The 24,924-nt window shown below is 44.0% G+C and overlaps 1 protein-coding gene across 2 annotated transcripts in view; it reads right to left on the reverse strand.

Annotated features, from left to right (window-relative positions):
- Positions 1–222: 222 nt before the first annotated feature.
- The window catches only part of gpr161b (G protein-coupled receptor 161b), a 31,725-nt gene continuing 7,023 nt past the window's right edge, over positions 223–24,924 (reverse strand). For both annotated transcript variants that reach the window (XM_078559698.1, XM_078559699.1), the window contains exons 3-6: positions 15,816–16,540; positions 6,784–6,888; positions 5,041–5,160; positions 223–1,614 (exon numbers count right to left, since the gene is read on the reverse strand). In XM_078559698.1, coding sequence (XP_078415824.1) covers positions 1,343–1,614; positions 5,041–5,160; positions 6,784–6,888; positions 15,816–16,540 — 1,222 coding nt within the window. In that variant the 3' untranslated portion in view covers positions 223–1,342. The remainder of the gene's footprint in view (positions 1,615–5,040; positions 5,161–6,783; positions 6,889–15,815; positions 16,541–24,924) is intronic.

The following is a 24,924-nucleotide window of genomic DNA, read 5'->3' on the forward strand; positions in this document are numbered from 1 at the left end:
TTATCCAGTCTCTAGCCAATTAATGATCCTTGGAACAATAAATCACTGTGGAGGTGTTGAGATTGGCAGAGATGCATTTCCCCACTGACTCTTCAGGTGGCGGGCGGGGAACTCCGCCATCCAAAAGATCTTGCCCCATGTTGCACTGTCACTTCAGGAGATTGCTAGTGGGATATTAAATCTGTCAAACCAGTATGAAAATAAAAAGTTAGACATCAATGTAACTTTTTCAGGTTTATTTTAGTACAAAACATGATAATGACAAAAAAATCTGCCAATTTTAACTGACTAAAATCTTCAATATATTTTTGTTTGAAGTACATAACCTAAAACATTTACTTGTCTTAACCATGAAAAAAAGCTCTGAATAGCACATAGCTTAGAAACAAGTAAACACTTGACTGTGAGCAACTGCAAAATAGTACAAGGGTACATTTCCTATAACTTGAATGGTATAATTCTAATGCTCAGCTATATATAGTATTAGTTTGGCTTATGTTCCATTCCTATTGGTTCTCACACATTTCCATGTGCATCCAAAAACATTTGTCATTAAAAAAAAGAGACAATTACTGGCTGGAGGTTTTTTTTAAGCAAGGTTTGAATATAGAGGGTTTAGAAACCTGAATAGCAACAGGTTTGCTGAACCAGAGCTCTTGTGTAATCTGTCAATTCATCACTGCGTAGCTGAAAGTTACAAAATACTGTTGTTCTCCATTTTAAGAAGTTACAAATTGACTTTTTCTTTACATTTGTTCATTGTCCCTTCCCCACCACTGTCATGCTGCCACCCCCCCCACCCCAATAATGTTTGCTTGGAACACACTTGGATTGAGGCTCAGGGGGTAAGAATCACCCAGTTTCCTATTAGCTGATTAACCTTTGTGGAAGGACCTGCTGATTGTGGCAGCAGAGTAACTATGTGCCCATTCTCACCACCAATAATGCACACACAGGCTTAAACACCAGCCGCCACTGAAGTAAGTAACAATATTTAACATTTTTTGCTTTCTAGAGTTAGCACAATCCCAGCTTTCTTCCTCTTGCAGATTTTCTTTTCAAAAATTTAATTCTGTATGTTAAACCAAATTATGGAAGTAACTACTTTTGGATGTGCATGGATGTCAAAGCTGTAAACTCATTTCTTTGGCTTCTCCCACTTTTCATTAAATCTTTCTACTGACTAAATTACTCTCCCATCAGTTTATATATCAATATTTGAACAATTGTACAACAAATGAAAGCATAGTAACAGACACTTTAAGCCTCAGACATCTAACACAGTGAAATAAATGTGTTAAATGTCATGTCCTTTCTATATTGCAAGCATGTTTCAATCCTCTCAACCACTATCTTCCTCTATACCATCATTAACAATTCCTTCATCAATACTCTCCAGCCTCAATCTCTGACCTGCAGAGATTTTGTTTCCTTTGCTGGTACCTCCAGGTACAGTTTTAATAATAGTAAACAAATCTCCAGGTAAACCGCACTCTCCAAAAAGGCTCATTTTGGCATCCGTCTCAATAGCTTTGGCCAAACTGGCAGCAAAATTATCCAGAGTTTTGTGAACATCTGCTTTGATTTGCAGGACTGAAGACTGATCAACTTCTTCTGCAAAGGAACAAGATTGAATTAAAAGCATTTTTACCCCAGTATAATCTTAGAATCATTTTTTTAAAACTTCTTGCTAATTTTCTCTTCCCTTCCTGATGCCATGAGTTCTTTGCATGCTGCAGGCTGAAAGAATTGATCTGTTCCATTTGTTCTTCACACTTACCTGAGAATCTATTATGGTCTATCCATCAACCTGAACAATGGGCTAACCACTGTATAGTTTTCCCAAATGTGATATTAAAGTTTTTCACAGTTCTCAAAATCAAAAGAGTTAATTTGATCATTCATGGTAAGTACTGGTGTATCCTGATAACAGCACAGATACGGATCTTTCAGGTCTGTGGTGAGAAGGGACAAATGATTCTTCAGTCTTAGTTCTACCCATCCCACATCAATGATAGTAATGCACCAATGTGGTTATAGGTACAGTATTAAGGTGTCTAGCACAATATGCATTGTCCTGATAAGTGTTGTCAGCCATATGGCTGATGGAAGACATGTTGCTAAAAGCAGGAATGATAGCATGCACACTTATGTATTGCATTTGGTACCCATCATGCTGAGGATGCAGACAAGCAAGGAGGTGCTGCTCAAACTCCATCTCCAACTTTTAAAATTTCTATTGATTTAGGCAGGGTATATGTACATACTGCCGACAGGTTAATGGAAATGCATATTCTATGCTGAATTGTGTTGCTCACTGAGCCATCCTTGGGCAGTTACTGGTACCCACTGTTTGCCTTAATAGGAGTAGGTCCCTTGAGCTTGCTCCATCATTCAATGAGATCTTTGACCTCAACTCCACTTTCCTCTCCCCAAATTCCATAATTCCCATAGTATCCAAAAATCTATCCATCTCAGCCATGCATCGCAGCCCTCTATGGGGTACAGAATGCCAAGATTCACAGGCCTCAGTGAAGAAATTCCTCCTCGTCTCAGTCTTAAATAATCGACCCCTCATCCTGAGATAAGACGCCATATTCTAGCCTCTCTAGGGAAAACAGCACAGTGGATTTTACAGCCCTTTGGAGATAGGCTACGAGGCAGGGGGATCCCATAAATGGCACAAGAAAGCAGAGAGTGGAGAATCTTACCAGTTCTCTATGCTGGTAGGTTAGGTGGTTAAATTCCATAGTGCTTCTACATCCTGAAGATTCCCAAGCCTGAGCCCTGGATGTAGCTGAGTGGGATGGGTTCCTTGGGAAGGAGTTTATACTCCATCTCAGGCAACCCAGGATTTATTAGTAATTTGAGTTGGAGACTCAAACAGGATGATGGGTTTTGCATGTGGCAGAATCAGTTGACCGAATGAGAAGTTCCAGAAGGAATTATTTGGTTTCCACACAAAATCTGAGATTAATTCATTCATAAGATTGACATTAAATACAGCTGCCCTTGAATAGCACTCCTCACGTGTTCCTAAATAAAAAAGGCTGTGCTAAGCAAAAATGTGCCAAACGAAAATCATTTAAAAGATAATGTAATAAGGGTGGGTTATGTTCCTGACCTCTACTTTATACATTAAAAACCTATTGACTGCCTTGATCCTAACTAACCCAAAAATCCTTTTATTAACTTTCTACTTACCTCCAGCTCGCCACTTGCTGACCCTACTGTTCACTGCTTACCTTCCCCAACACCCCTGCTCACCAACCCTCTTGTTCGCCCCTTTCCATGACCTGCCCTGCTCACCCCCTCCCTCTCACCGCCCCTATCCTGAGCCCTTGCTCACTCCCTCCCTCTACTGCCCCTCCCTGAGCCCGTGATCACAATGAGGGCTTGGGAGAGGGGCAACAAGTGGGGAGCAGTGAGAGTTCAGAGAGAGGAATAGAAGAGTTGGGATAGGGGTGGTGGGGAGTACTGGAGGGGGTGGCAAGGCGGGGGGGATCAGCAGGCGGGTGGTTCAGAGGAGGAAATGGGAGGGTTACATGAGGGAAGCAGCAGGCTACGGATTGTTTTTAAACAGACTGAACATGCATAGCTAAAACGAAAATGGAGGTGGCGCTATTTGGTGCATGTCCATAATTTACAAATGGTGCTGAAACAAAATGTATCAGAATGTGCTTTAAATGGGGATATCTGTACCCAGGATGTAATGGCACATCAGCCATGTTGCTGATCAAAGGAAGATTTAGTGGCTGCTAACTTTCACAATACTTCACCTACTTATCCAATATCGACATGGGAGATATGACAAGTGATTCAACAGGGCATTCAAGCACATTGGTACATCACAGTCACGCTCAATTGTGTTCTCCAATGGAAGTGGCAGGATAAGCAAGGGTCCTTAGCAGGTAATGGGATGGTGATGTGGTGCATATAGTAAGAGGGGTTTCCAATGTCTAAGTGTAGTGTGAAGAAATGTAGCAGTGATATGATTACAACACATTACACATTACAACAGTGGCTGCACTTTAAAAGTATTTAATTGGTTGTAAAGCACTTTGGAGTGCATGAGGTTGCAAAAGACACTATAAATACAAGTCTTTCTTTACAGTTGAGAGCTCTGGCTGTCCTTTTATGATGATGGAATGGAGTTACTGGGTAGAGACTTGGCACAAGAGCACAGTACAGACTGAGAAAACATTGCAAGGGGATTGCAGGCTGCCACTGAAAAAGCATGATAATGTGCTGAAAGCAGTTATAAACATAGCAAGGGGAGCTGGAGGTAGTGTTTGAGCACCTCTCAGAACAGAAATTAGTTTTCCTTAAGTCATATTTCTAGAAGAACAAGGTTTAAAAACAATCAAAGCTAGTAAGCAAGTTAAATCCAATTCCTAACCACAACCAGAAATGCAGAATTTCTTCCATCAAAATTCATCAGTGGTAGGGGGCTCAATCATTAGAATTGAGTAGAAATGCCAGGGAAAGACATAACATTGGGAGAGGCAGACTGCACATTTACACAGTCATTTTTTTTTTTTTGCAGGCCCCAAGCTGGCTAAAGATGTCTATTAAAGTAGCTTTGGAGACATGCACTGTAACATTTTACTTTTTTTTGTAAAAAACAGCAGTCTTGCAATTTTAAAGTCATAAAAGTGGAAGGAGAGTAGATAGAGGTTAATGTAGGCTAAAGTCGACAGTCAAATAGAGACTGTTAGTGGTCTGAGGCTCGAGAGGATATGGACTAGAATAAAGCACCATGGGAATGAACCTCATCCTCGTTTATAATATGCAATTTTTTAGTTTTCAAATATAGTGCTATGTTAATTATATTAGGTATAACAAACTATCACCATGGACATGCAATACAAATTCTACTTGCTGCATAACATATTCAAGAAAAGATCTAAAGGGAAACAAGAAAAATTAAGTGCTGCTGTTGCAACTTTATTAAATAATAATTCACTGCTAAAATTCAATTGATGAACTATTTAATTCAGCAAAAATATACATAAAAGTGGAAACCGCTTTTATAAATACCTTGTGGTTCTGGTAGTTCATCAATTGTCACAGAACTCCGTCTTCGATTTGAACAATAGTTGTGGTGTGAATAATGAGTTCCATCTGAATTGAAATCTTCCAATAGCATGACATCAGTGCCTAAAATATGTTTTAAATAAGTAAGAACAGCAGCATTTTGTGACACAATAGCAGAGCGATGCTTTCCATGAACCAAGTTTTATTAACAATTTATTCAATAAATCAATTCCTTTAGTTGAAACAAGTTCTAGAATATATTAACAATTTATTCAATAAATCAGAGCTCCTTTAGCTAGAAAGATTCCACACACAGCAATGAGATGAATAAGTAGTTAATTCACTGGTTGATGGAAGAATGTTGACCAGGACTACTTATAATATTAAGACTTTCCACCTAAATGACTATAACAGGCAGGCAGGACCTAGCTTTAACACAAAGGATTGTACATCTGAAAATACAGCACTCTCTCCTGCCAGCCTAAATTAAATGCTGTTGTCTTGAAAGAGGACTAGACCTAAAACCTTATGGCTCAGAGTGAACCACAAATCATAAGCTGTTTTTTGATGTGAGGCCCCATGGAGCTGGATTGACACTGCATTGGTTTGGGCCAAGCCTCAGAAGTAAAAGCCTAGTATGCTAGCCCATTTTTATAAGAAATGACACAAAACACTTATGCTTAGTGCCATTCAAGGGGAGAATGAGTTTGGTCTCCTTATTCGGCACTAAGTAGCGTCTGCAGTAACTCTGTGTGGAAAAGCCAAGGAACAGCAAAGGAAAATAATGAGAGAATAATAGATAAAATCAAGTGAAACATGGTATCCCATGATTTCTAGTGAAAAGCCAAAGGGGATAGAAGAAAAAGACAGGAGACAGACCACCTACTTTCTCTCCATCAGGAAGAAATGAGGTCAGCAGCGGAATAGAAATAAAAGGAGACAACTGGTACTAAGAAAACTGCATTCAAAATATGTCAAATTCAAGACACTGTACTCTTCAGTAGCCCTTAGCTGTCTCATGCCCCAAAATTACCAGCAGACCCAATTAATTCTAATTCTGCGTGGTCCGGGAGCATTTTCTTTGAAGTTTTCCAGGAATCTGAAGTTCTATTAATTATCACATAGCTATATCAAAATGCACAAAAAATCCCAGCTACCATTTCATGCAAGATAACTCAAATGAAAAAGTATAAATGTATGCATTGTTACATTTACAATGGTAGTTTGATCATTTTTAATACAATGCTTATTATAATTTCTGCAACACAAAATAACTTGTATTTGTAGAGTACTTTTCACATAATAAAAACGAAGACTCTTCACAGGAGCATTATTATGCAAATATTTGACACTGAGCCACGCAAGGCAATATTAGGGCTGAAGACTAAAAGCTTGGTCAAAGAGTTAGATTTAAAGTGCTTCTTAAAAGGGGAAAGAGAGATAGAGAGTTGGAGAGGTTTAGGGAAGGAATTCAAGAGCTAAGGGCCCAGGAAACTGAAAGCACGGCCACCATTGGCAGAGCGCTGAAAATCAGGGATGCTCAAGAGGTCAGAATTAGAAGAGCACAAACATCTCGGAGGATTGAGAGGCTGGAGTAGGTTACAAGGATGAGGAGGAGGAGTGAGGCCATGGAGAGGTTTGAAAACAAGGATGAGAATTTTAAAAATTGAGTTTTAAAGCTTTAAAAGAAAGTACATTTACACATTGCCAAGAGTAGTGTCAGTGGTAACTAGCAAGAGTAATTACCCGAGTCCTGAGAAAAGCTGAATCCTGTATCTCCAGTACTACTGCTGTGTCCTAGTGATTGTCCACCAGCCATCATGGCTGTGAGATGAGGAGACAATCCCAAATCTGTCCAAAGAGTAAATAGAATGTAATGTTACATTTATTTCTTCCATATAGGTGCATAAAGAGATTTTAAAATTAAACATTTGGTTTATGCACTCAATCAAACCCAATTTTATTCATTCCTACAGAAATTCTTTGTAAAACATGGAAGTGAATCAGCACTTGCATAACACTTTTGCAAGGCCAGAGACTAAGATCTTAGCAACGCACCATAGCAACTGCATCTTGCCAAGCTATAGGAGATCGCATCACTCCGCCTCCACAGAATTCTTGCGTCTATAATATTGTAAATAAACTATTGAAATTAATTACTTAAAGGTATATATTCCTTAGCACTTTCATAATCCTGAATAATGGAAAGATTGATTATGGTTTACCAACCAGCAATGCAGTTGTTAAACAGTTCCAGAGCCAAGTCACCCCATTGTGAAAACCATGCATTGCCCTAATGGCTGGAACAGCAAATAATTGTTGTGTAGTACTCAACCATTATATGGAGTTAACTGATCTGTGTCTGGAGGACTCTCAGGCTCCAATTTGTTTGGAGGTGGACTGTTAATTAGCTGGAGGGCAGGTTGGGCAGCCAGTTAGTGGCCATAGGGGTAGGAATGAAGGCAAAACTGAGCAAGTGCGGGCCCGATTAAAATGCACCACAGCACCCATTACTGTGGCCGGCACTGTAACTTCAAGAATGCAAGCACCAGTGAGCCAATAAGAAAGGCAGAGGGATGGTTTCTGAGGCATGACTACCCCCAGTTTCTTTGATGTTGACCTGGATGTCTTTCCAGAGACTGTGAATGGAAACAAGGGAGGTCCTTTTTCCAGAGGGTGGCAGGAGAAGGCCACCCTCCCAAACCAAGCAGGCATGGACTCTGGTGGCTGAGAACATTAGCAAAGTGTGCTCAGGAACTAGGTACAGAGCAGGAAAAGATTTAATGACCTTATTCACTCTCGCAGTGAGTGTGATGCCATGATTACAGGCCTCTAGGTATTCAACCTCCAGCAGGCATTCCAGCTGAGGAGCTGGAGGGTGCATGCAGCTCCTGAATATGTGCCCAGGATACTTACTGAATCCACAAAAAGGCTCAGAGCCATAGTGCTGTTGAGGACCTGTCAGCACTGATACATGCAACTCCGTTTGTCAAAGAGCTGCTTCGTCACAGAGGCCAGCAGTGCCTTATTTCTCTCTTTCGTCCTTGCAGGAAAAAAGCCTCACATCACCTGAGAAAGGGCTCTGGCCAGAAGAGGAGGATTCCATCTGCACATAGCGACTGCCATGGTAGAGCGAATCATGGAGATAGCAAGGGTGGCACCAAAGTAGCAAGTCGGAGAAGGAAAGATGGGTATTCCAATGGAGAGGGTGAATAAATATTGCAACCTGTGGATGAAGGAGTGCACTCCTCCTCATATAACAGCATGCCAAAGTCGCAGCTAAATTGGGAAGCCTCCACACTGGCCGCTGTCCAGGATCTCTTCTCGTGTCTCCCACAGGTTCGAGCGTGAAGGGCGGACAACAGAGTCCTGTGTCAGCACCAGGTCAGGTGCTGGCAACAAAGACATCACAGCAAGTGCTATCACATCTTAGAAGCATAACCTCCACCAGCAAAAGTACAATCACCTCGGTGGATCCTTGCATGTAATTAGATAGGGTGATAGATAGATAGATAGATAGGCACTGGATGATGAGCACATCATGCCAAACTCCGTGACATTGACTGGTCAGTGGCACTGGTGGCGCAGAGGTATTTGGAGGGGATGCCAGTAGCACCCCAGCTGGTACCCATTGCCAGTCAAGGGCTGAGGCAGTCACCAAGAGTGCCACTCCTCATGAGGCACTATTGGTCTCCTTGACCCCTCTGTCTGGAGGGAACATCTATGCAGTAGGGCCCAGTGACGGAGGTTGCCCCTGCATTCGTGCCAATGCAGCAGCCTCTGGAGGTGCCCCCACTGGCCTCACCACATACAGGACAACCACGCATTACAGAGGCAAGAGGACAGAAGCGAGTAGGTTGCCTCCACCTTCTCCGAGGCTGCAGGAGGAGCACCACGTGAGAGTGGAGGCCACCATGTCAGGCAGAACACTGGAGTATGCCTCACCTGTAAATGTGCAGTTTTTGTCTTTTTTAAACACAATGCAAATATTTGCACGTGCCAAACATGTGAACTTTTGGCGAGACTGGAAAAGAGGGAAGTAGTGGTGAAAGGGAAAGGGGAGGGCAGTGAAACCTCTGGACAGATGTGCATCCCTCTGATGAGGAGAGTGGACCTATTCACAGCTGTGTCTTCAATGGAAGTATTCTCACAAGCAACTCCAGACAGGCCATGCCATCCTCCTGGATTACAAGGCATCAGCTGAAACGGGCCTGGATCAGATACCTCATGTGGACAGCATCCTTTTTTAAAATATATTCGTTCAAGGGTTGTCGGCGTTGCTGGCTAGGCCAGCATTTATTGCCCATCCCTAATTGCCCTTGTTTAGGGTGCATTTAAGAGTCAACCACATTGCTGTGGGTCTGGAATAACATATAGGCCAGACCAGGTAAGGGCAGAAGATCTCATTCCCTATATGACATTAGTGAACCAGATGGGTTTTTAACAACAATTGGCAATGGTTTCGTGGTCATAATTAGATTTTTAATTCCAGATTTTTATTCAATTCAAATTTCACCATCTGCTGTGGTGGGATTTGAACCCGGGACCGCAGAGAGTTACCCTGGGTCTTCTGAAATACAAGTCCAGTGACAATACCACTTTGCCACCACCTTCCCCCATAAACCCTTGAGACCCATGCCAGACCTGGCCACCTCCCTGTTGTTAGTAGAGGTGTCAGCTGTGGCTCAGTTCATAGCACCCTCGCCTTTGAATCAGAGGGTTGTGGGTTCATGTCCCACTCCCGGAAACCAAGAACTGTGATTGTACGCGAAAGAGTTGCAATCTGTGACTGTTGATAACTCGAAAGAGTATAAATGTCAGCCTTCCACAATTAGCGGGCAAGAGCACCATCAGCCCCAGGAAGACCATTTTTATTTGATTTTGTAAGTTTCCTTTCAAGTTTTGTTATGGTGCCCCACCAGGGCCCATCAACCCCTTTTATTAGTTTATTTTATTGACTTAATTTTCTTCAAAAGATCATATAAAAAGAATCAGCCCACGCTCCTGTTCTTTGGCCACCCTGTGCAGAGGGGGAGGCAGGCGATGGGGAGGATCTCCTTGTAAGCATGCTCCTGGGCCAGACTCAGCTAGCCATTAACTGGTCCAGGCAGCGGGTGATCGAGGGGGTCGCTCAGCTAAACTGTCTGCCCTACTTCTGAGGTTACATTCGCAGAAGATGGAGCACGCTGTGTCCTCTGGCACGTTTGAGGCCTTCTGCAACCGGTGGGCACCACAGGGGACTGGAGTGCATCAATAGCCTCCAAAATGACATTTGATAAGGCTCCTTTAATTATTTTCTTCAGTTACGGTGCCCCTTAGAGGCTATCAACTGGTTTAATTGGCTTTTTTTTTCCAATTGCATAATTTGGTAATTTGTTAAATTTGTTTTACTGATACTCAAGAGAATATAAAGAGAGTCAGCCCTACACTCCTGGCCAGCTGGTGCAGTGGGGTCAGGGCAGAGACCACTGCATCCTGTGATCAAACCTACTAACAAGGAAAAAGATCTGTGGCTTGTTTCGTACTTCACCATCGGGCTTGGATCCTTTTAACATCTGTCCAGCTGGCACACCTCTGTGTTCTGCAACTTCTTCCTACTCCTCCATGTCCTGCTCCTCCTCTTCCTCTGCCTCTGATGAGCTGCGTCAATCCAGGGCTTCATCACACCTCAAACACAAACAGGACTGTCCTGGCAGACCGATCGTGTCAGCCTGTTCCTGCCCCACGGAACTCATTTCGTGCTATCTTGACTCCATTCTCTCTCCCCTTGTCCAGTCCCTTCCCACCTACATCCGTGATTCCTCTCACACCCTACATCAAATCAACAATTTCCAGTTCCCTGGCCCCAAGCGCCTCCTCTTCACCATGGATGTCCAATCCCTCTACCCCTTCATCCCCCACCGGGATGGTCTGAGGGCTCTCCGCTTCTTCCTCAAACAGAGGCCCGAACAATCCCCATCCACCACTACTCTCCTCCGTCTGGCTGAACTTGTTCTCACACTGAACAATTTCTCCTTAAACTCCTCTCACTTCCTCCAAATAAAAGGTGTGGCTATGGGTACCCGCATGGGCCCCAGTTATGCCTGTCTCTTTATGGGGTATGTGGAACATTCCTTGTTCCAGTCCTATTCAGGCCCCCTCCCATAACTCTTTCTCCGGTACATCGATGATTGCTTTGGTGCCGCTTCATGCTCTCGTCTGGATCTGCAAAAATTTATTAATTTTGCTTCCAATTTCCACCCCTCCACCATTTTCACGTGGTCCATCACTGATACTTCCCTTCCCTTCCCTTCCTTGACCTCTCTGTCTCAGTTTCTGGTGATAGACTGTCCACCAATATTCATTACAAGCCTACTGACTCCCACAGCTACCTCGACTACAGCTCCTCACACCCCACTTCCTGTAAGGACTCCATCCCATTCTCTCAGTTCCTTCGCCTCCATCGCATCTGTTCTGATGATGCCACTTTCATAAACAGTTCCTCTGACATGTCTTCCTTCTTCCTTAACCGAGGTTTTCCACCCACGGTGGTTGTCAGGGCCCTCAACCGTGTCCGGCCCATCTCCCGCGGATCCGCCCTCACACCTTCCTTCCCTCCCAGAACCATGATAGGGTCGCCCTTGTCCTCACTTATCACCCCACCAGTCTCCACGTTCAAAAGATCATCCTCCGCCATTTCCGCCAACTTCAGCATGATGCCACTGCCAAACACATCTTCCCTTCACCCCCCTGGTAGCTTTCCGCAGGGATCGTTCCCTCCGGGACACCCTGGTCCACTCCTCTATCACCCCCTACACCTCAACCCCCTCCCACGGCACCTTCCCATGCAACCACCTGCCCCTTTACTTCCCCCCTCCTCGCCGTCCAAGGGCCCAAACACTCCTTTCAAGTGAAGCAGCATTTCACTTGCACTTCCCTCAATTTAGTCTACTGCATTCGCTGCTCCCAATGCGGTCTCCTCTACATTGGAGACACCAAACGCAGACTGGGTGACCTCCCTGTCGCTTGCCACTTCAACACTCCACCTTGCTCTCATGCCCAAATGTCCGTCCTTGGCTTGCTGCATTGTTCCAGTGAAGCTCAACGCAAACTGGAGTAACAGCACCTCATCTTCCGACAAGGCACTTTGCAGACTTCCAGAATTAATATTGAGGTCAACAATTTCAGATCATGAACTCTCTCCTCCATCCCCACCCCCTTTCCGATCCCCCCTTTTCCAATAATTTATCATTTTTTCTTTTCCCTCCTATTTTTAAATTTATTTTGATCTATTGTTTCATCTCCACCTTTTAGCCCATTTCGATCCCTTCCCCCCACCCACCCACACTAGGACCATCTGCCACTAGCTTGCTTCCCTTAATGTCCCCATTAGCACATCCTTTAGATAATATCACCACCATCAACACCCCTTTGTCCCTTTGTCTATGATATCTTTGGCAGTCTCTTCTTGGCCTCCACCTATCATTGGCCCCCCTATTGAGCTCTCCTGTCCCACCCCCCTCTACCAGCTTATATTTCATCTCATTTCTATATGTCTTAGTTCAGATGAAGGGTCATACGGACTCGAAACGTCAACTGTATCCCTCTCCACAGATGCTGTCAGACCTGCTGAGTTTTTCCAGGTATTTTTGTTTTTGTTCTAGATTTCCAGCATCCACGGTGTTTTTGCTTTTATCTTCATCACACCTCGCTGGAGGACCTAGTTAAGAGGAACACGGCAGACCACCACAATCTGAGAGACCCTTGCTAGTGTGTGCTGTAGGGTGCTACCTGACCAATCCAGGCACCAGAACCGCAGCTTCAGCAGCCTGAAAGCCTGCTTGATGGTGGTTCTCGATTCTGTGGCTCCATTGTGGTGTCTCAAAGGCACGAATAGACTCTTCAAAGGATAACCCTTGTCTCCTAGAATCATCCATATGATTTGTACAGTGGAATGAAGAGCTGGCAGCCTAGAGTGCTGGAAGATGAAGGAGTCATGGCAGCTGCCTGAAAAGTGAGTGCACACATGCAGGAAGCTCATGTGGTGAATACAGACCAATTGGATATTGAGGGAGTTGATGCCATTCCTGTTGATGGATCTCACTGGCCAGTCACTTGGTCCCTTGAAGGCTACATGAGTGCAATCACTGATGCCCTGCACCTTGGGGAAATCCAGTGATGGCAGCAAAACTCTTTGTGCCTGCAAGGCCCTGTCTATCTGGAAATGAATGTACTGTTCACCTCTTGCAAAAAGGACATCAGTAACCTGTGAGATGCTGCCACGCCACCAAACTCTACAGCTGATCCTTGGAAGGACTCAGAAGCAAAGAAATTCAAGACCACAGTGACTTTGACAGCTACTGGCTAGGCAAGGGTGGGAGTCTCAAACTCGCTGCCTGAAGGGGTGGTTGAGTCAGAAACTCTCACAACATTTGAGAAGTATTTAGATATTCACTTGCGTTGCCATAGCCTCCAGGGCTATGGGCCAAGCACTGGAAAATGGGATTAGTGTAGTCAGATCTTTGTTGACGGGCGCAGACACGATGGGCCGAATGGCCTCCTTCTGTGCTGTAAATGTCAATGAGTGTATAAGACATGCTCAGAGATCGTTTGGTGTGTGGCATGGCGAGCTGAGCTCCAAGGTGTGAGGTCTTCCACCACGAGGGTATAAAACACTTTGAACAGCTGCCTGCGAGGGGCGCAGTCTCCTGAGACACAGGTTCAACAACCTCGAGGTAGCTCCATCTTTGCTTTTTATTTTTAATTCTTTCACAGGACATGGGTGTCGCTGGCTAGGCCAGCACTTTTGTTGCCCCACCTATAATTGTACTTGAGAATCCCATCACCCATCCCTAATTGCCTTTGCTGGTAGATCCTATGCTAAGGGTAAAGCCTGTATTGCCTTCCTGCCCCTCATTGCTCTCCTCTGCCCTCCTCATTCCCAGGGCTCTCCTTCTCTATGGAGGATGTTGATCCTCATTGCTACAAGACCCAATATCTGAGAGTCGTGGTCCTATTGCCCAGGTAGACTCCCGATAACGGTCTGGAAGCTTTAACCCCCCCCCCGCCCACCCTGACACTTACAACCCTGTGATGTCCCCCTGCGATGTCCCCCTGCACTGTATAAGCACATACTTGAACATTCTCTCCATACCTGTGCACACCCGTGTGCCAAAGGCTGAGTGCCCCTCTCAGTTGTGCTCCCATTTATGGGCCCACCTTATCTCCTGGTGTGGCAATTACTGGCTCACCGCTGTTGCCACCTCCAGACACCTGGTCTACCCTCGACCCAGTGTGCAACCGTGCGCCCCCACCAAAATTCCAATCTGGCCCTCTAAGAGCTCTCAATGCACCCCTTAACTACTTTAATTGGCCTTATTCACAAATCGGGTGGTTTTACAGGGCCAGCCTTCCCTTGTCATGATGAAACTTGCCAGTGGCAGGAACAACAATGGGAGACCAGCATACTGGCCACCAGTGCTATTTCAAACACTGGCTCTTCCCCCCACCCCCTCCATTTCCACCTCCTAAAAATCCTGCCCCATGAGCTCATGCTATCTGGACACCAGGTGGGTTATCTGTTCCCACAATCCTGCTCTTGCTTCAGTCACCAGGGAATACATCCCTGGTCCAAGTGGGGCATCCTGATCTTGTCTCCTTCCTTCCTACCTCTTCCCCAAGAAAAGGGGGTTAGAGTAGGGGGCAAACGAAAAACATGCATCAGTTGACACTGAGGATGTACACTGACAGTCCTACATACAATGCAGCACTGCCAGGTTCATGGTGTTCACAGCAGTACATCCCTCATCAAAATAAGTAAACACAATAGATCCATGTGACGTCAAGCTGATGGAAAACACCCACTGGTTACAGACCAACCCCTGAGGAATTTCCAACAGGTGGGAGCGGAGAGTCATTGGGCTTTTCTTAATAAAGGAAGATCGTTGAATATGAAAATAGCAGATTCCATTCACAGTTTCCCACAAATGAATTTTAGTTTTTGATACGCTACAACACCAGAATGGGTTAACAAGTGGATTCAAATTCAGAAGGCATCAATCTCATGAATATGGAATTAAAATTTTACAAACTGGTGCAGCTGAAACATGCCCCTGCAGATCTATTTTGTCATGTCATTGTAAAAGCATGACAACATCACCAGCCTGCAACAAGCTCAAACATTATACTCAAGACATTTACCCTTGCTGAAAAACATCTTACAGTAATTTCTACATCTAGTGGGTCAGAATATAAGCAAATTGTTGCCCTCAGCTCCCTCTCTCCCCAGTCCCCTTCCTAGTAGCATCAACATTCCTCTTAGCTGCAGGTCTATGACAATATACTGCAGCAGGATTGCTCCCAAATAATTTTGGGAATGTTATTTATTCACTGAGCTTTTTAAAAACCTCAAAGAGATCTGACATACTGGGAATAAACAGGCTCTACTTAAGAAGGTCCTCATAATTTAATTAAAAATTTAAGAAACTATTTGTTAATGCTCAATGTATCTGGATCAAGGTAAACAGGTGGCTGGTCAATTTCAGCTGCAAGAAAATCCACGTGAAACTGACGAAGCAGACTCTTGCAGACTGTTATGGAAACAATGTCTTATTTACAAGAGACACACAGATCAGTTTAAACTCTTCAAATCTCAGACAGCCCTAATTATTCCTCAGTATCAGTGCCCAGCAAAATATATTTAACGTAGCTAGTATGAAAAATCAAAAGGAAATAAACACATTTTTTCATGATGCAGTCATCACAGCAAAAGCTTTACCCAATCCCTTTCCCTAGGTTACCTGTGATGCGATTGGAGATGCTGAATAACCTAGAAGTCCTCTGACGTTGAATAAATGAATCCCTGTAGTATCTGTCACCAAAGCACATCCCCAGCAGCTCTCTGCGTACCGTTTTATTCCACAGTCCATAGATAACTGGATGACAAATTGCACTAGTAAAGGATAGCCATATTACCAATGTCTCCACTCCTGGAGACACAGTGCCTTTTCCGTGAAGTGCTTCTGTACTAATCACTATCATGTAGGGGCCCCATGTGACAACAAAAGCACCAATCACAATCAATATAGTTGTCAAGGCTTTACATTGATTGGCTGAATAAACAATGTTATTGATGGTGTTCCTTCTGCTCCCTGATGAAGAGGTAGAGGTGTTGGAATTTTTTCTTCCGTCCTTATTGGATTCTTCTTGCACGACTATAATAGTTCCACAGTGGATTTTACGGGCTTTGAGCCGAGCCACACGGAATATAAAGCCATAGCAAATGACCATGGCTAAAAATGGCAACAGTGCACACCAAATCTGCCAAAAGGCAGTGTAACCTAGTTCTTTGTACCATGCAGCTATGCAGATCCACTTGAATTGGTCAAACTCAAATGTAGACCAGCCAAAGAGAGGAGGAAGACATCCAATCAGTGAGTGCAGCCACACGTATGCAATCACAACAACAGCACGATTCCCAGTTATTTTCATAGGATATACCATTGGGTAAACAACAGCATAGTACCTGTATAAAACAAAGATAATTATGGGACAAGAAAATTTCAGCCATACTCAACAACTCAAATCTCAAAACTACCATTTTTGCTATTTGCACAGAATGTCCTAGTTAAAACACTAAAATCTAACAACTACAGCAAACACATGTGAGCTGAAGTTAGTGGGATATTAACAATTGAAACTCAGTATCACAATTTCAATTTAGTCCAGACACTTCATTGTAGAGAATAAACCTGATAAAATTAACACAGTTCTGGTCGTGAAACATTTACAAAATATGCAGGCAGTTCTATTGAAAAAGAAAAATTGTGAAAATGAAGAATAGTTGCACTGAATTTGGCCTGGAATTGGCAAGGTTTTCCATGGTGAACTGTTAGCATACATCATTCTAACTCCTCTGAATCTGATTGCAACTTCAGGATTTAGCACTAGCACAGATTAACACAGAAATCCTGAGGTTGTGATCTGTCATTCACTACACTGCTACCGGCTGCACTGTGGACCCTGAGAACTGTCAATCAGTTAAGTCAATGAATGGGTGACGATTTCCCCTTTTCTACTCTCATATCACTGTTCGAAACCCCATAAAAAGTTCCTTATTCAATGAGCTGCAACTGGGGTTTTAAACCAAGATCTGGGTATTAGTTACTGAACAACTGATTTTGCCTAGAAAAGTCATTTTTATTTGTACGGTGTTGTTAAATGTCTCCATTTTCATTAATTTCTAGATTTTATTAAACTAGACTTTCTAATTTTTTTTAAAAAGTGTTCATGATACCTTAACCCCTGTTTATATCAATCTTTACTTGATGCTCTCAATTTTTTTTAAAAAGGTTCCATTTTAGTATATTTCATTTCCTGGTTCACTGTCTGTGAAAATTCTTAAACGTGATTGGCTGTTTGGACAGCTTGATGGACATCATTTCTGCTCCACGCCAGGAATCCTCACTAAACAATGCGACAATCAATTGCACATAGAGAAAGATCAAGCTTTTGCCACAGAGATTGCTCAATCTCTCAAAGCAGCTTTCTTCAAAGTCAGCAGCGGTGGTCCTTGCTTCACCAATGACCACAAAATCCAGGCCATAGCATTTTACCATTAACCATCAATACAGCATGAGCCAACTAAGGAAAAAGTGTTTTGTTGGTACTTTCATCAGAAATCAAATGTGAACTAAAACCAACTCCCTGCTTTCATATGCAAACTATTACAGCACCAATGAATGAAACAGCTCAAATCCCTCCAAGGCCAGAGTTCAGTAACTCCTTTTGCTAATGCAATAAAGCGCTGACTAAAACTTGGTACCCAGTGAGGGCGAGGGATTGAAATAGCTAACCATTTCCCGCTACTAGCTCACTGGTACAATTTGAAAATCAGTAGTTCAACTAAAAATAAACAGCTTTTGAAATGCAAATGGTTAAACTAATACAAATGGCCTTACAAAAAGTCAACTTTACCTCGTAAACAAAAGTCAAAAACAGTAATCAAGCTTTTCTTTACTTTGGTCTTTTCCAATAATTAATAAATTGTTAGCATCAATTGTGCAGGCCACAGATTGGAAGTTAGTGAGTTCTGTTGTTTCACCCGGACGCACTACAACTGAAGGTAAGAGCTTTCTAACTCTATCGCCAACTGATATCAATTCAGCTCCCTCACCTCTGAAGAGGAGTCATATGGACTCGAAACGTTAACTCTGTTTCTATCTCTATAGATGCTGCCAGACCTGAATTATTCCAGCATTTTCTGTTTTTAAGTTCAGCTCCCTCACCTGTTAGTTTCCATAATTTCTGCTCATGTTTTTTTAAACATTTTATCTTCTCTCCTCCTGCTCAAAAGGTGCATCACACAAATCTGGGGCAACTCATCTTCTGTCTTTCTTTCAACAAAGCAGCCCCTGTTTGAAATTTGAACCAACCCGAGCCATTAACTGACCAGTTGAGAAATATCAAAAACAAGTGAGGTCACAATGAGGAAACCAATTAAGTTAGAGGGATTTGTTTTTAACCAGGTCCATCTCATTTACATTCTTTTTCCTCCACTAATTTTCTCATCTCCCTATTACAGCAGGCCATTCACTGCTTTCTCACATATTGGTTCACAGGTGCCAGTCATCCATGCTCCAGTACAGTAAGTGGCCATTTTTCATGTACAGGAATGATGAATAACTTTTGTTTCTACACAAAAACAGAAAATGCTGGAAAAACTCAGCAGGGCCAACAGCATTTGTGGAACGAAAAAACAGAATTAACATTTCAAGTCCCTATGACTCTTCTGCTTTTAACTTTTTTTTTATTTGTTCACGGATCTGGGCTTCGCTGGCTGGGCCAGCTTTTATTGCCCACCCCTAATTGCCCTTGAGAAGGTGGTGGTGAGCTGCCTTCTTGAACCGCTGCTGTCCATGTGGTGTAGGTACACTCACAGTGCTGTTAGGGAGTTCCAGGATTTTGACCCAGAGATAGTGAAGGAACAGCGATATATTTCTAAGTCAGGGTGGTGAGTGACTTGGAGGGGAATTTACAGGTGGTGGTGTTCCCATCTATCTGCTGCTCTTGTCCTTCTAGATGGTAGTGGTCTTGGGTTTGGAAGATGCTGTCGAAGGAGCCTTGGTGAATTCCTGAAGTGCATCTTGTAGATGGTACACACTGCTGCCACTGTGCGTCGGTGGTGGTGGGAGTGAATGTTTGTGGATGTGGCGCCAATCAAGTGAGCTGCTTTGTCCTGGACGGTGTCCAGCTTCTTGAGTGTTGTGGGAGCTGCACTCATCCAGGCAAGTGAACAGTATTCCACACTCCTGACTTGTGCCTTGTAGATGGTAGACAGGCTTTGGGGAGTCAGGAGGGGGATTACTCGTCATACAGTCCCTAGCCTCTGAACTGTTCTTGTATCCACAGTATTTATATGGCTAGTCCAGTTCAGTTTCTGGTCAATGGTAACCCTCAGGATGTTGATAGTGGAGGATTCAGTGATGGTAATGCCATTGAACATCGAGGGGCGATGGTTGGGTTCTCTCCTGGTGAAGATGGTCATTGCCTGACACTTCTGTGGCACGAATGTTACTTGCCACTTGTCAGCCCAAGCCTGGATATTGTCCAGGTCTTGCTGCATTTGGATGTGGACTGCTTCAGTATGAGGAGCTGCTAAAATTCCTTTTAGATTGCTAGTCATTTCTAATGGAAAGCATTAAAATTAAATTTCAATTTTTGACATTTTTTCAAAAGAAGTGTGAATTTTTATACTCAAGACCATTAAGGGTGGCATAGTGGTATCATCACTGGACTAGTAAACAAGAGACCCCAGGTAATGCTCAGGGGGCCCAGGTTCGAACCCCACCAATGGAAGCTGGTGGAATTTGAATTCAATAAATATGTGGAATTAAAAGTCTTAATGATGACTATCATTGCCAATTGCTGGGGAAAAACCCATCTGGTTCACTTTAGGAAAGCTGCCATCCTTACCTGATCTGGGGGTCTGGCCTACATACGACTCCACATCCAAAGCAATGTTGTTGACTCTTAACTGCTGACTGAAATGGCCCATCAAGCTACTCAGTTGTATCAAACCGCTAAAAACAAGTCAATAAGGAATGAAACCAGACAGATCACCTGTCATTGACCCAGGCACCGGAAACGACAGAGGCAAACTCTGCCCTGTTGACCCGGCAAAGTCCTCCTTCCTAACATCTGGGGGCTTGTGCCAAAATTGGGAGAGCTGTCTCACAGACTAGTCAAGTAACAACCTGACATAGGTACGATTCTGTGAATATGACTTCTAGATAATGTCCCAGACACCAACATCACTGGATATGTCCTGTCCCACTGGCAGCACAGAACCAGCAGAGGTGGCAGCACAGTGGTATACAGTCGGAATGGAATTGCCCTGGGAGTCCTCAGCTTTAACTCCGGACCCCATGAAGTCTCAGGGCATTAGGTCAAACACGGGCAAGGAAACCTCCTGCTGATTACCATGAAGCATCCCGTCTCAGCTGATGAATCAGTGCTCCTCCATGTTGAACACCACTTGGAGGAAGCACTGAGTATGGCAAGGGTGCAGAATGTACTCTGGGTCCATCATGTCCATCACCAAGAGTGGCTCGGTAGCACTGCTACTGACCGAGCTGGCTGAGTCCTAAAGGACATAGCTGCTAGACTGGGTTTGCGGCAGGTGGTGAGGGAACCAACAAGAGGGAAAAACAGACTGGACCTCATCCTCACTGACCTGAGTGTTGCAGATGCATCTGTCCATGACAGTATCGGTAGGAGTGACCACCTAGGAGAAACGAAGTCCTGTCTTCACATTGAGGATACCCTCCATCGTGTTGTGTGGCACTACCACCGTGAGAAATGGATAGATTTCGAACAGAACTAGCATCTCAAGACTGGACAACCATGAGGCGCTGTGGGCCTTCAGCAGCAGCAGAATTGTACTCGAACACAATCTGTAACCTCATGGCCCTGCATATCCCCCGCTCTACCATTACCATCAAGCCAGGGGATCAGCCCTGGTTCAAAGAAGAGTGTATGCCAGGAGCAGCACCAGGCATACCTAAAAATGAGGCGTCAACCTGATGAAGCTACAACATAGGACTACTTGCGTGCCAAACATCATAAGCAGAAAGTGACAGACAGAGCTAAGCAATTCCACAACCTACGGATCAGATCTAAGCTCGGCAGTCCTGCCACACCCTGTGACGAATGGTGGATGACAACTAAACAAGTCACTGGAGGAGGCGGCTCCATAAATATCCCCATCCTCAATGATGGGGGAGCCCAGCACATCAGTGTAAAAGATAAGGCTGAAGAATTATGCAACAATCTTCAGCAAGAAATGCCGAGTGGATGATCCATCTCGGCCTCCTCCGGAGGTCCCCAGCATCATAGATGCCAGTCTTCAGCCAATTCAATTCACTCCAAGAAACAGCTGAAGGCACTGGATACTGCAAAGGCTATGGGGCCTGACAATATTCCGGCAATAGTACTGTAGACTTGTGCTCCAGAACTTGCAGCACCCCTAGCCAAGCTGTTCCAGTACAACTACAACACTGGCATCTACCTGGCAATGTGGAAAATTGCCTAGTATGTCCTGTACACAAGAAAGGACAAATCCAACCCGGCCAATTACCGCACCATCGGTCCACTCTTGCTCATCAGCAAAGTAATGGAAGGGGTCATCAACAGTGCAATCAAGCAGCACTTGCTTAGCAACAACCTACTCACTGATGCTCAGTTCAGGTTCTGCCAGGGTCACTCAGCTTCTGACCTCATTACAGACTTGGTTCAAACATGGACAATAAAGCTGAACTCCAGAGGTTCGGTGAGAGTGACTGCCATTGACATCAAGGCAGCATTTGACCGTGTGGGGCATCAAAGAGCCCTAGCAAAACTGGAGTCAATGGGAATCAGGGGGAAAACTCTCAACTGGTTGGAGTCATACCTAGCACAAAGGAAGATGGTTGTGGTTGTTGGCGGTCAGTCATCTCAGCTCCAGAACATCACTGCAGCACATCATCCTCAGGATAGTGGCCTCAGCCCAACCATCTTCAGCTGCTTCATCAATGACCTTCCTTCCATCAGAAATGGGGATGTTTGCTGATGATTGCACAATGTTCAGAACCATTCGCGACTCCTCAGATACTGAAGCAGTCCATGTCCAAATGCAGCAAGACCTGAACAATATCCAGGCTTGGGTGACATGTGGCAAATAACATTCGCGCCACACAAGTGCCAGGCAATGACCATATCCAACAAGAATCTAACCATTGCCCCTTGACATTCAATGGCATTACCATTGGTGAATCCCCCACTATCAACATTCTGGGGGTTACCATTGACCAGAAACTGAACTGGAATAGCCATATAAATACTGTGGTTACAAGAGTAGGTCAAAGGCTAGGAATACTGCGACGAGTAACTCACCTCCTGACATCCCAAAGCCTGTCTTTCATCTACAAGGCACAAGTCAGGAATGTGATGGGATACCCTCTACTTGCTTGATTGAGTGCAGCTCCAACAACACTGAAGAAGCTTGACACCACCCAGAATAAAGCAGCCCGCTTGACTGGCACCACATCCACAAACATTCACTCCCTCCACCACCGACGCACAGTAGCAGCAGTGCGATCTACAAGATGCACTGCAGAAACTCACCAAGAATCCTTAGACAGCACCTTCCAAACCTACAACCGCTACCATCTGGAAGGACAAGAGTGGCAGTCACATGGGAACAGCACCACCTGGAAGCTCCCCTCCAAGCCACTCACCATCCTGACTTGGAAATATATCACCGTTCCTTCACTGCTGCTGGGTCAAGACCCTCAAACTCCCTCCCTAACAGCATGGTAGGTGTACCTACACCACATGGACTGCAGCGGTTCAAGAAGGCAGCTCACCACCACCTTCTCAAGGACAACTGGGGATGGGCAATAAATGCTGGCCCAGCCAGCGATGTCCACATCCCATGAATGAATAAATTAAAAAGTATAAATTTGGAGGGGAGAAAATCACTTGAAAATTCATATCCAATCCATGGAGATGATCAAACAAGTTGCAGGAAACCAAAGTGACTGGGAACACATCACCTGATATCCCATCTACCTTCTAGTAATAGTTATATCAGCATACTCAAACACGCTAGGAAACGTGTAGAAACAAAGAAACCGCAGCTACTTCTAGTCAAGTATATACTAAAAAAATACTGATCTAAGGTTAAATGTTACATTCCTATTACTGGTTTGTTCCCTTGCCCTCTGCTAATTTTGTTTTGCCTCTTTTCCGTTCCTATCCAATCTTAGCCATTTCATCTCTAGAAATAGCTTCTCTTTCCAGCCCTGCACCATTATCTCGGGATGCATCAGTGGCCCCCTCCTCTTCTGTGTCTACATGCTTTCCCTTGACATCATCACAGACAGGGAGCCAGCTTTCACGTTACATAATGATATCCAGGCTCTGATTCTCCACCACCACTTCTCAGCCTCTGGGCTACGAGATTGTTTGTCTGATACTCAGACTACAGCAGAAGTTCCCTGGCCTTGCCACTGGCTCCAGCCCCTTCCAATTCAATGTCTTAGTCTGAACCAGACATTTCAGAACTTATGGCATCTCATGGTCTCCCAGTTAAGCTTCTGAATCACTATAAATTTCTATCACAATAACTAACTGCTTCCACCTTCTTCCTAATGCCCACCTCCACCTCAGCTTTAGTCTGTCTGCAACTGAAACACTTCAAGCTTTTGCCATTCCAGACAATTACCCCAATGTTCGCCTGGCTGGTGTGCCATCTTCCATACTCTAAATTTCAGTTTATCCAAAACTTCTCTGCCCATATTCTATCCTTCATCAAAGTTGCATTGGCCTATCAGCTGTCCTTGCTCATGTACATTGGTTTCCAAGCCCCCAAAGCCACAAATATAAAGTTCTAAAACCCAACATAATTTCACCCCTTCCCATCTCCATTACTTCTTCCAGCACTGCAATCCCCACTCTCCTGCCAAAACTTTTCATTCCTCTCAATCAATTTCCTGTGCATCCACTATCCCACACCACTGTCAGCCATACTTCCAGCTGTCTAAACCCCATACCCTCGAATTTCCATCCTAAGCCCTTGCCACCTCCTTATCTTTTAAGACCCTTCTTAAAATCCATCGAGTTCACCAAATTTTCAGCTCTCTGTCCTTTTATCCTTAAATCTCTGAAGCATCCCAGGACGTTGTTCCACATTGAAGGTGATATACAAACATAAGAACATTAGGAATGCACGAAATAGAGGAGCAGGTCATTTGGCCCTTCAAGTCTGCTTCACCATTCAATAAGATTACAGCTGATCTACCTCAACTCCGCTTTCCCGCACCAGCCACATATCCTTACATTTTGAATGCTAAAGGAATCAATCAACTTGGATATACCCAATGACTGAGATTCTACAGCCTTCTGGGTAGCGAGTTTCAAAGCTTAACAACCTTTTGAATGCAAATTATTTTCTCCTCAGTTGCCTCCTCTTTTTCCACTTCTTGTTATTTCGATTTAATCAGCAACTGCTGCCATCATACGGTCAGCCTTAACTGACACTGGTATCTTGCATTTTCTTTCTTACTCAGTCCAATCCCCGTCATATTCTGATGCTGTCGAATTAAATGATGATCCAACTACCATCTTCAATAGTTGCAATTTTTCTTTTCCACATCTGTATAAAATCCCCGTAAAGTTTGACAATCCTCATAAAGTTAGAAGAAATGTAACAGGAATTTTGAAAATGTGGTGTTCCATATATGGATTCAGTGTACAAATGCAGTAAATACAGATTATTTGTGCAAATTCTTAAGAGTTTTTCAACAGCAAGGAAGAAGCGTGTTACTCCTTTTGATTCTATTATATCACTTCTACAGGGTCTTTTCTCTA

Source organism: Cetorhinus maximus, chromosome 16 (assembly GCF_964194155.1).
Source record: "Cetorhinus maximus chromosome 16, sCetMax3.hap1.1, whole genome shotgun sequence".
In the NCBI taxonomy this organism is placed as follows: Eukaryota; Metazoa; Chordata; class Chondrichthyes; order Lamniformes; family Cetorhinidae; genus Cetorhinus; species Cetorhinus maximus.